Source organism: Phacochoerus africanus, chromosome 4, assembly GCF_016906955.1.
Source record: "Phacochoerus africanus isolate WHEZ1 chromosome 4, ROS_Pafr_v1, whole genome shotgun sequence".
Lineage (NCBI taxonomy): Eukaryota > Metazoa > Chordata > Mammalia > Artiodactyla > Suidae > Phacochoerus > Phacochoerus africanus.
The window spans coordinates 54,439,868-54,450,790 of record NC_062547.1 but is presented as its reverse complement, the minus strand read 5'-3'; the positions used below and the strand labels follow the sequence as shown (position 1 = coordinate 54,450,790).

At 35.5% G+C, this 10,923-nt stretch overlaps 1 protein-coding gene across 1 annotated transcript; it reads left to right on the top strand.

Moving 5' to 3' along the window:
• Positions 1-6,691: 6,691 nt before the first annotated feature.
• Positions 6,692-7,630, top strand: LOC125124539 (olfactory receptor 2T27). The gene has a single exon (XM_047774623.1). It carries the CDS (start codon positions 6,692-6,694, stop codon positions 7,628-7,630), a length of 939 nt encoding a protein of 312 aa, XP_047630579.1.
• Positions 7,631-10,923: the final 3,293 nt, after the last annotated feature.

Sequence of the window (10,923 nt, the reverse complement as noted above, 5' to 3'; positions counted from 1 at the left end):
TTGGATTTTGGTAAACTTGCTTGGATGGAGCTATTTGGAGCCATCATATGTATTCTGGAAAAGGAAAAATCTTATAACAATGCTCTGCATTGTTGGGAGCCACAAAGGTAATTTTAAACATTCTAGTAGCCGCATTAAAAATGTAAAAAGAAACAGGTTAAATTAGTTAATTTAATCAATGTTATTTATCAAAGTATATACAAAATATCATTTCAGCAAGTAGTCATTATAAAAATACAAATGTGGGAATTCCCATTGTGGTGCGACAGAAATGAATCTGACTAGTATCCATGAGGATGCAGATTCAATCCCTGGCCTTACACGGTGGGTTGGGGATCTGGCATTGCCATGACCTGTGGTGTAGGTCCCCAGTGAGGCCAGATCGCACATTGTGGCTGTAGTATACTATAACAGCTATAGCTCTGATTCAACCCCTAGCCTGTGAACTTGCATATGCTGTGGGTGTGGCACTAAAAAAGCAAAATACACACGCACACACATGCACATACACACCTATAAATGTGGTATGTTGCATAACTTTTTTCATACTAAGACTTTGATTCTAAATATAATTTGCACTTGTAGCATACCTCCATTCAGAAAAGTCATGTTTGATATCCTCAACAGTCTCCTGTGGCTTGTGGTATCCTGCTGGACAGTGCAGATCTATATGACACCCATAGAAACTGTCCAAATTCCCTATCAGATTATAAGTGTGATAAAATATTAAGCATAAGTTTATATTTATATTTGCATACTTAATCATCAGGTTTAAATGAAAAGCCCCTCTTTTGGGAGACAAGACTCTCTAGTTACTTAAATCAGATTTTGCACCATTTTTTTCTATTAAAAACTATGTATCAGCTATTGCTTTCATCTATCTAACCGTAATATGAGTTGTGTGTTATCATTCATTAGTTTTCTACTGAGAAAAAGGAAAATGAACACCATTTGACTCTAAAAGTTTATCTTTTGATTGTCTTTCTACTAATAATTTATGGATTATTTCTTAGACTTCAGAGATCTTTTTTTTTCCCCTTTCAATGTGGAATCATTATTATTAAAATATCTAACACCTAATAAATATAAGCTAAACACTCAAATTTTACAATGTAGAAATATATCAAGAATAATGTTAGGTTAGGTAAAATGAGCCAAGGTTGTTATCCTCTTATATTCAGAGTGTATGATCCTGATAAGTAGTTTTCAAGAACTAGACCCTAGTATAGAAGAAAAGTATATAATGTGGATTCCCCTCTGCTTACATACCACTGTATTCTTATTCAATCATACAACTTTTATTTTTATCTTTTAAGACTATTATATATGTTTCTATTGTACAGAATTATAGTTCCACATCTGTATACACTATATAGTATCATTGCCAAAAATCTAGTTACCATCCGTCAACATTTAACTTTCCATATAACCTCCTTCTCTTCTATTAACCACTAGTATATTTGCTTATGAGTTTGGTTCCATTTTATTTGTTCATTGGGGGTCTTTTTAGATTTTATATATGAGTGCACAAATCTTTCCAAATTAGTATTTTGTATTCTTCGGGTAAATGTTCAAAGTGAAATAGCTAGGTCACATGGTAGTTCTGTTCTTAATTTTTTGAGGAATCTTCATACTCTTTGCTATAGTGGGTGCATCAATGTAGAGTCCTACCAGCAATGTACAAGGATACTCTTTTCTCTGCAATCTCTCCAATATTTTTTATTCCTTGTATTATTGATAGCAATCATTCTAATAGGTGTGAGGTGATAGCTCATTGTGGTTTTGATTTGCATTTTTCTGATAATTAGTGATGTTGGGCATCTGTTCCTGTGACTGTTGGTTATCTGTATCTTTGGAAAAATGCCTATTTAGATGCTCTGTCTTTTTAAATTTGGTTGATTTTTAGTTGTTTTTGTTGAGTTGTATGAGTTCTTTATTTATTTTGGATATTAACCACTTATCAGGTACATGATTTGCAAATATTTTCTCCCATTCAGTAGGTTGCTTTTCATTCTTAAGATGATTTCCTTCACTGTGCAGAAAAATTCTAGCTTGATATAGTCCCATTTGCTTACTTTTGCTTTTGTTTCCCTTGCCTTTGGAGTCAGATCCACAAAACATTGCTAAAACTAAAGTCTGTAAAAGTATCACTTACATTTCTTCTGGGAATTTTATGATTTCAGATTTTACATTCAAGTCTTTTATCCATTTGAGTTAATTTTTGCATATGGTGTAAGATAACAGTCTAGTTTTGAGTTAGTTTTTGCATATGGTGTAAGATAGCAGTCTAATTTCATTCTTTTCATGTAGCAGTCCAGTTTTCTCAGCACCATTTATTGAAGATAATGTTAATTCCACATTGTATTTCTTTGCTCCTTTGTCATAGATTAATTGTCTATACATGTTTGCATGTGCGTGTGTTTTCTGGGCTCTCAATTTTGTTCCATTGATTTATGTGTTTGTTTTTTGTGGCAATACCAAACAGTTTTGATTACTATAGTTTTGTAATATAGTCTGAAGTCAGGGGGTTTGATTCCTCCAACTCTGCTCTTCTCTCCCAAGATTATTTTGGCTATTTTGGGCCTTTTGAATTCCATATAATTTTTAGAATTTGTTGTTCTATTTTTATGCAGTATACCTTGGTATTTTGATAGGAATTGCATCAAATTTGTAGATTGATGCAAATCTACATTTGGGTAGTATGAACATTTTTTTTTGTCTTTTTGTCTTTTCTAGGGCCACACCCACAGCATATGGAGGTTCCCAGGCTAGGGGTCCAGTTGGAGCTGTAGCCACCAGCCTATGCCAGAGCCACGGCAATGTGGGATCCAAGCCGTGTTTGTGACCTACACCACAGCTAATGGCAATGCCAGAACCTTAACCCAATGAGCAAGGCCAGGGATTGAACCCACAACCTCATGGTTTCCAGTCAGATTCACTAACCACTGAGGTACTATGGAAACTCCAACATTTTAACAATATTAATTCTTCTAATTCATGGCAACACAAGATCTTTTCTTTTTATGTATCTTTTATAATTCCTTTCATAAATATCTTACAGTTTTTAGTGTATAAGTTTTGTACTTCCTAGGTTATACTTTTCTGTATTCTTTAATTGTGATTACACAAGGGATTTATTTCTTAATTTTTATTTTCAGTAACTTTTTTGTGTATAGACATGTTACTGATCTCTATACAGTGAGTTTATATATTGCAGCTTTACTAAATTTATTTATTAGTTCTAGCAAATTTTGGTGGGATCGTTAGGGTTTTTAATACACAATATAATATAATCTTCAAATAGTGACCATTTTACTTCTTCTTTTGAAATTCAGATTAATTTTATTTCTTTTTCTTGCCTAAGTGCTGTGGTTAGTGCTTCCAAAACTTCATTGAATATAAGTGATGATAGAGGGCATCCTTGTTTTGTTCTTGATCTTGGAGAAAAAGCTTTCAGCTTTTCACCATTGTGTATGATGTGGGTTTCTCATACATGGTCTTTATTACATTGAGGTAATAAACTCTACATACTTTGTTGAGACATTTTTATCATAATGAATATTGATTTTTTCTACATCTATTGAGATAATTATGATATTTAGCCTTCATTTTGTTAATATGATGTACTAATTTGTTAATTTGAGAATGTTGTACCATCCTTGCACCCATGGAATAAACCATAATCGATTGTGGTGTATGACTGTTTTAATATATTGTTGGATTTAGCTTGTTAACACTGGTAAGGATTTTTGCATCTATGTTCATAAAGGATATAGGTTTTCAATCTTCTTTCTTCAAGTGGTGTCTTTTATTTTGATACCAAGCTAATGATAGCTTTGCAAAATTTGATGGGAAATTCACTGGTGTTCAAAGTTTTGGAAGATATTGAGAAGGACGGTTGTTAAGTCTCGGAATTTCATTTTTTAGTAAAACCATCTGTTCTTAGACTTTATTTTGTTGGGAGATTTTAATTAGTGACTCAATCATCTTACCAATAATTGATTTGTCCACCTTTTCTATTGCCTTCTGATTCAATCCTGATATTTTGTGTATTTCTAAGAATATTTTCATTTTGTTTTAGATTTTACAATTTCTTGGCATGTAATTGTTCATAACAGTCTCTTGTTATCTTTATATTTCTTTGGTGTCAGTTGTGATTTCTTTTCTTTCACTTCTGATTTTTATTTATTTATGGTCTCTTTTTCTTTGTTGGTCCCATATTAATGACTTGTTAACTTTATCTTCTCAAATAACTAGTTCTTAATTTTACCATTCTTTTGTATTGTTCTTGTAGTCTCCATTTCACTTACTTTTACTCTGATTTTTACTATTTCCTCCCTTCTACTAATTTTGGGATTTATTTGTATTTCTTATTCTAGTTTCTTTAGGTATATATTTAGATTGTATATTTGGGATGTTTTTTGCTTCATTTTTTTTTCTTTTTAAAAATTAAAGTATAGGTGATTTACATTTTTTCTTCAATTTCTGTTGTACAGCAAAGTGACCCAATCACACACAGTTCCCTCTGCTGTACGGTAGGATCCCGTTTCCCATCCATTCCAAATGTTAGAGTTTTTATTTTTTGCTTCTTTAGATACAGCTATGCTGTGAACTTCCATCTCACAGCTTTTGTTATATCCTATACATTTGCAAGTGTTGTATTTCTGTTGTCTTCTGTCCTTAGCTTTTTTTTTTAATGTCTCCTTTATCCTATTTGATGGTGCATTGGTTGTTAAGTATCATGGTGTTTGTTAATTTCCACATTTTTTCCCCTCTTTCTTTTCTTGTGCATAATTTCTAGTTTTATTCCATTGTGCTAGAGATGGGACTTAATGTGATTTCAATCTTAAGAATGTTGAGACTTGACTCATGACCTAACATGTCATTTGTCCTTATGAATGTTGCAGGGGCACTTGAGCAAAATGTGTATTTTGGTGCTTATAGATGAAATACTCTATATATATATTAAGTGTATATGGAAAAATATGCAGGTTAAGTCCACTGTTTTCTTACTGATTTTTTTGTCTGGATGATTTTGCATTGATGTAAGTGAGATGATATAATTAACTACTATTATTCTATTGTTTTCAATTTCCCTATTTAAGTCCATTAATATTTGCGTTATATATTTTAGTACTCCTATTTTGGGTACATATACATTTATAAATGTACTTTATTATTGCATTTATCCCTTTATCATTATGCAATGCCCTTTTGTCATCTACTAGTCTTTGTTTTAAAGTCTATTTTGTCTTATATGAGTATAGGTAAACAATCTTCATTTAATTTCCATTTACATAAAATATTTTTTCCATCACTTCACCTTCAGTCTAAATGAGTTCTTACTTCTGAAGTGAGTCTCTTCTGTGTAGCAAACACATTTTTTAAATAAAATATACTTATTTCCATTCTGTTAATTTTTTTCTGGCCGCAACCCCAGCTACTGCTCTGGTACACTGGTGAGCCAGGCTGCCCCTCAGAGTGGCTGCAAGTTATGTCCATGGCAACTTCAGGGTGCTGGTGAGTGAGGTTATTGGTCAGCTGTATGTGAGGTCTAGCTGAGGCTCAGGAGTGTGTGGGGCCCTCAGTAGGCTATGCCCACAGGTAATAACAAGTTAGATGGGAATTTATGAAATGGCAACTGCCAGCACCAGGATAGTCTGAGATCACAAAAACTGGATTTCACAGATGTTTCAGTTCCCCCGGAGTATCCCAAATATCTCCTGCCTCTCTGGTACATACTTCAAGATCAGTAATAAAAAGGTCCATCCAATTTTCAATATGGTGGCTTTGGACTTTTTTTTTTGGATTGGGTCTGCATGCAAGCCCTTTAAAAGCAAGCTTTCCATTCCCTGTAGTTTTATAGTTTTCCTTGAAGTATTCCCCATTTTGGTTTTTAAAATCAAGTATTTGGGATGGAGCTTCTCTGTCCTATGCAAGATCTGAGGGTTGGGATACCTGATGCAGAGATAAAATTCCTTGATCCTCAGGAAAAAAAAAATCTTTGAGATCCAGCCTGATGGTTGTTGCTACTGCTGAGATGTGGTTTCTTTCTTTGATGTAACATTAATCTGTTTCTCCTGTCCATCTTGGTGATTTCCTTCTTTTTACCTTTTGCTATGGAGACTCTGTTTATCTAGTTTTTAGGTACCTCTCAAAGGGATTTATTCCACATGTAGCTGTAGATTTGTTTTGCCCAGGAGAGGAGATGGGATTAGAATATTTCTATATTTCCATCTTGAACCCTTATTGTAATCTGTTTTATGTATGTCTACCTCAATGTAAGATTGCACGTAAACAAAATTAAATAAATAAATACTCTGAGCCAATGGGAACACCTCCAAGTTAAGAAATAATAGTAAATCAAGAACATCATCCTTAAATGAATGATGGTATGGTGTGACATAATATAATATTGTTGTGGATGTTCTTCCAGGAAATAAAAAGTTTTGAGCTTCATGAATGAAGGTGGGTCTACTTAGGAACCAAAGTTAAAAACTAATTTCTTAAAGAAAATTATAACTGGAATTAACCACAGGAAGTATTAGAAAAGTGGGCTATTACCCAATGAGATGTGATTACTTTGTTTTGCTTTCTCTGTGGCATCATCCCATTTTAAATAAACCTAATATTTATCTTTTGGCACAGCTTTACCTATCATGTTTATCTCTTTTGTGTAACCTACAGAGTTATGGAGTGGGGCAATCACTCCATATATGCAGACTTTGTACTCCTGGGCTTGTTCAGCAATACTCGTTTCCCTTGGCTTCTCTTTGTCTTCATCTTCCTGGTCTTTGTCATCTCCGTAGCCAGCAACACCATCATGATCATTCTCATCCATGTGGACTCACGCCTTCACACTCCCATGTATTTCCTGCTCAGCCAACTTTCCATAATGGACATCCTGTACATTTCCACCATTGTACCCAAGATGCTGGTTGACCAGATGGTGGGCCAGAGGGCCATTTCCTTTGCAGGATGCACTGCCCAGCATTTCCTCTACTTGACCTTGGCAGGGGCTGAGTTCTTCCTCCTGGGACTCATGTCCTATGACCGCTACATTGCCATCTGCAACCCTCTGCGCTATCCTGTCCTTATGAGCCGCAAGGTCTGCTTGTTGATTGTGTTGTTGGCCTGGCTAGGAGGGTCCATAGATGGCTTCTTGCTTACACCAATCACCATGCAGTTCCCTTTCTGTTCTTCTCGGGAAATCAATCACTTTTTTTGTGAGGTACCTGCCCTTCTGAAGCTCTCCTGTACAGACACATCAGCCTATGAGACATCCATGTATATCTGCTGCATTATGATGCTTCTCATTCCTTTCTCTGTCATCTCAGCCTCTTACACAAGGATTCTCATCACTGTTTATAGGATGAATGAGGCAGAGGGGAGGCGAAAGGCAGTGGCCACTTGTTCCTCACATATGGCGATTGTCACCCTCTTTTATGGGGCCGCCATGTATACCTACGTTCTGCCTCACTCTTACCATACCCCTGAGCAGGACAAAGCTGTGTCTGCCTTCTACACTATCCTCACTCCCTTGCTCAACCCACTCATTTATAGCCTCAGAAACAAAGATGTCACAGGAGCCCTACAGAAAGCTTTGGGGAGCTGCTTGTGCTCAGCGTAATAACCACCTTCTAAAGAAACTACATTTGCTGCTAGAAGTTTGAAGAAAAGGATATAATATTTTTTTCAATATTATTTTTTACTTTTTCTTTTTTGGCCACCTTGCAGCATATGGAGTTCCTATGCCAGGAATCAGATCCGAACTGCATTGCAATCTAGGCTACAGCTGCAGCAATGCCAGATCCTTAATATCCTGTTCTGGGTGTGGGATCAAACCTGCATCTCAGGGCTTTGGAGAGGCCACTGATCCACATTGCACCACAGAGAGACTTTATCATCACCTTTGGATTTAAATATTTTCTGTCTAAAATTAATATCATCCACAAGTTAGAAATTGTGAGGCATTTTGGGATTTGGAAAGCTGACAGTGGGGTTTTTGAAGATTTCATTATTTGAAAGATAAGAGTGTTTTGAACAATAGAAGGTTTTGAATTGAATGGGAGTAAAATAGGGGTTTCATAAACATCTATCTGCTTTTCAAAAACTCTGCCTTCCACTGGAGACTATGCAGTTGTCTGTTTCTTGCTATGTTCAGTCATAGGAAGAGAAATACTCATTTCTTCTACTCCTCTGTTTTCAGCACAGTCTCTCTTTAGACACTCTATACACTGACCACTTCAAAAACATCAAAATGTCAAATATGATTTTGATTGTATTTTGAATGTTATTTCACTATCTAATGAATTATTCTGCAAATAAGGATTATGGTCTTCCAAAACATTTAATTCTGTTGAACTAGTATTGGCATTGTCATTATTTAAAGAAATTTGGTTTGACTCTATGTAATTAATTTTTTCAACCACTATTGTGGTTAGTAGATACCAGCCATTAATTTTTGGAGTAGACTGGCACTTTTACTTCTTTTCCATGAGGTTTTGTGAAAACCATCCCATACTGGAGGATCTACTGTAAAAATAAAAAGAAAAATGTGGTTTTGAGGCTTTTGTTAACTAGATGGCTCTACATTATCATTATTCCTAATGATCTGATTTAATAGGCACAACCAGGACAGTTTTAAATCACATATTTTTCAGGGTATTTAAATTATCCAGTGGCCTAATATATTTCCTGTTCATAATAATGCAACTTGAGAAAAAAAGTTTGATTTATTCTTTTGAGAATTAATATTTTCTTTTTTTAATTTTTGCTTTTTAGTGCTGCACCTGTGGCATCCAGAAATCCTGAGGCTCAGGGTTGAAATGTAGCTGCAGCTTCTGGTCTACCCCACGGCCACAACAATGCAGCATACGAGCCACATCTGTGACTTAAACCATAACTCATGTCAATTCCAGATCCTTAACCCACTGTGCAAGGCTGGGATCGAACCCATAACCTCATGAATACTAGTCAGATTAATTTCTGCTTTGCCACAATAGGAACTCCAATATTTTCCATTTTGTTATTTATTTAGCTTAATTTATTTAATCATTTGAATGGTCATAAGTAACCAATATACTTCTGAAGTAGAAAAATGTATTTTTTTTTCTTTTCTATGCTTTTTCCTGCTTGACTAAAATCATTCTAATTTGTTCCTCAGTCTTTCTGTCTTCCTACCAATCTTGGAGTTTACTTATCTCAAACATTATTATCTAAGAAATAAATATTTTGCATTACAAAAATAGAAATATAATTATATATAAGCTCATTTAAAATGTATGCATTCTGGAGTGGTTTAAAAATGCATAAGTAAATTAGCTGGGAAATGACACATGCTTCAGAAAATCCAATGCTTCCACATCTTGGAAAAGAAGAGGAAAGACATCTCACTATAGAAATTTAAAAGGCACCTTATTTTTCTATCTTGCATTTCCATATTGGTAAGAAATAACATTTTTAGTGTCATTAAATGTAAGCATCAGAGTTCCCGTCGTGGCGCAGTGCTTAGCGAATCCGACTAGGAACCATGAGGTTGCAGGTTCGGTCCCTGCCCTTGCTCAGTGGATTAAGGATCCGGCATTGCGGTGAGCTGTGGTATAAGTTGCAGACGCGGCTCGGATCCCAAGTTGCTGTCGCTCTGGCGTAGGCCGGTGGCTACAGTTCCAATTGGACCCCCTAGCCTGGGAACCTCCACGTGCCGTGGGAGCGGCCCCTAGAACAGGTAAAAAGAAAAAGAAAAAGAAAGGAAAAAAAAAAAACAAAAACGAAAGCATCTGTCCTGTTTTCTCTCAAAAACACCCATATTAGAATCAGAATTTAGAGTCAAATTTTATATTCTACCATCATGCTTCAAAGTTCTAGGATCTCTCAACTCAGTACTTTATTTAGTCTCTTTGAAATTTACTTTCTAACTACTGTGTCATGGAGAAAATGATTCAGACTAGGATTGGAAGTTTTGGCTTTTTCTGATGTAGAAATAGTGAAAGTGGATTCTAGATAGGAAGGAAATACTGATATAAGGAAAATTACATTCTCGTTAAAATGATGCTTTGGCATTATAACTCTTGCTAAGCTTTAACTGTGGACAGATTTACTATGTCAGGTTTAGCAAATTAATTTAATTTCTTGAAACCCTTCCTCTCAATGTATTAAATTAGGATATTCTAACCTAGTTTTTACCTTAGAGGCATACTTTTAAGAGAATATTAAATATTTGGTTCAAAGCAAATTTAGCTTTGGAAGGCGCTATATGCCATAAGCTCACCATTATAGAAAAGGGACAGTGAAACTTCCTTCACTTACCCATTTCTAGTCCAGGAGTGGTATTGTCTCTTGACTTTTAATTTAATGCAAAATTCTGTCTTGGAGAGCTGAGGCTACAGAATTGACTAGCATACTTTAACATAAGACTTTTTTTTTTTTTTTTTGTCTTTTGCTATTTCTTGGGCCGCTCCCACGGCATATAGAGGTTCCCAGGCTAGGGGTCAAACTGGAGCTGTAGCCCCCGGCCTACACCAGAGCCACAGCAACGCAGGGTCTGAGCTGCGTCTGGAACCTACACCACAGCTCACGGCAATGCCAGATCCTTACCCACTGAGCAAGGGCAGGGACCGAACCCGCAACTTCATGGTTCCTAGTCGGATTCGTTAACCACTGCGCCACAACGGGAACTCTTAACATGAGACCTTTAATAAAACATGTAGACAATGTTTCAGGGACTGATTTTAGTCTGTCCATAGCACAGCATTGTGATAAAATAATAGTCATTGACTGGAGTGTATTATGAAGGGCTTTATATCATAAGCTTACTTGACAGTAATTTCTACATAACTTCATAAACTGAAGAAAACAGACAAGAACACCCTAATATAAAAAAGTATCTTCTTGGAAGGAAACAATGTAACCACTTGTATAGGA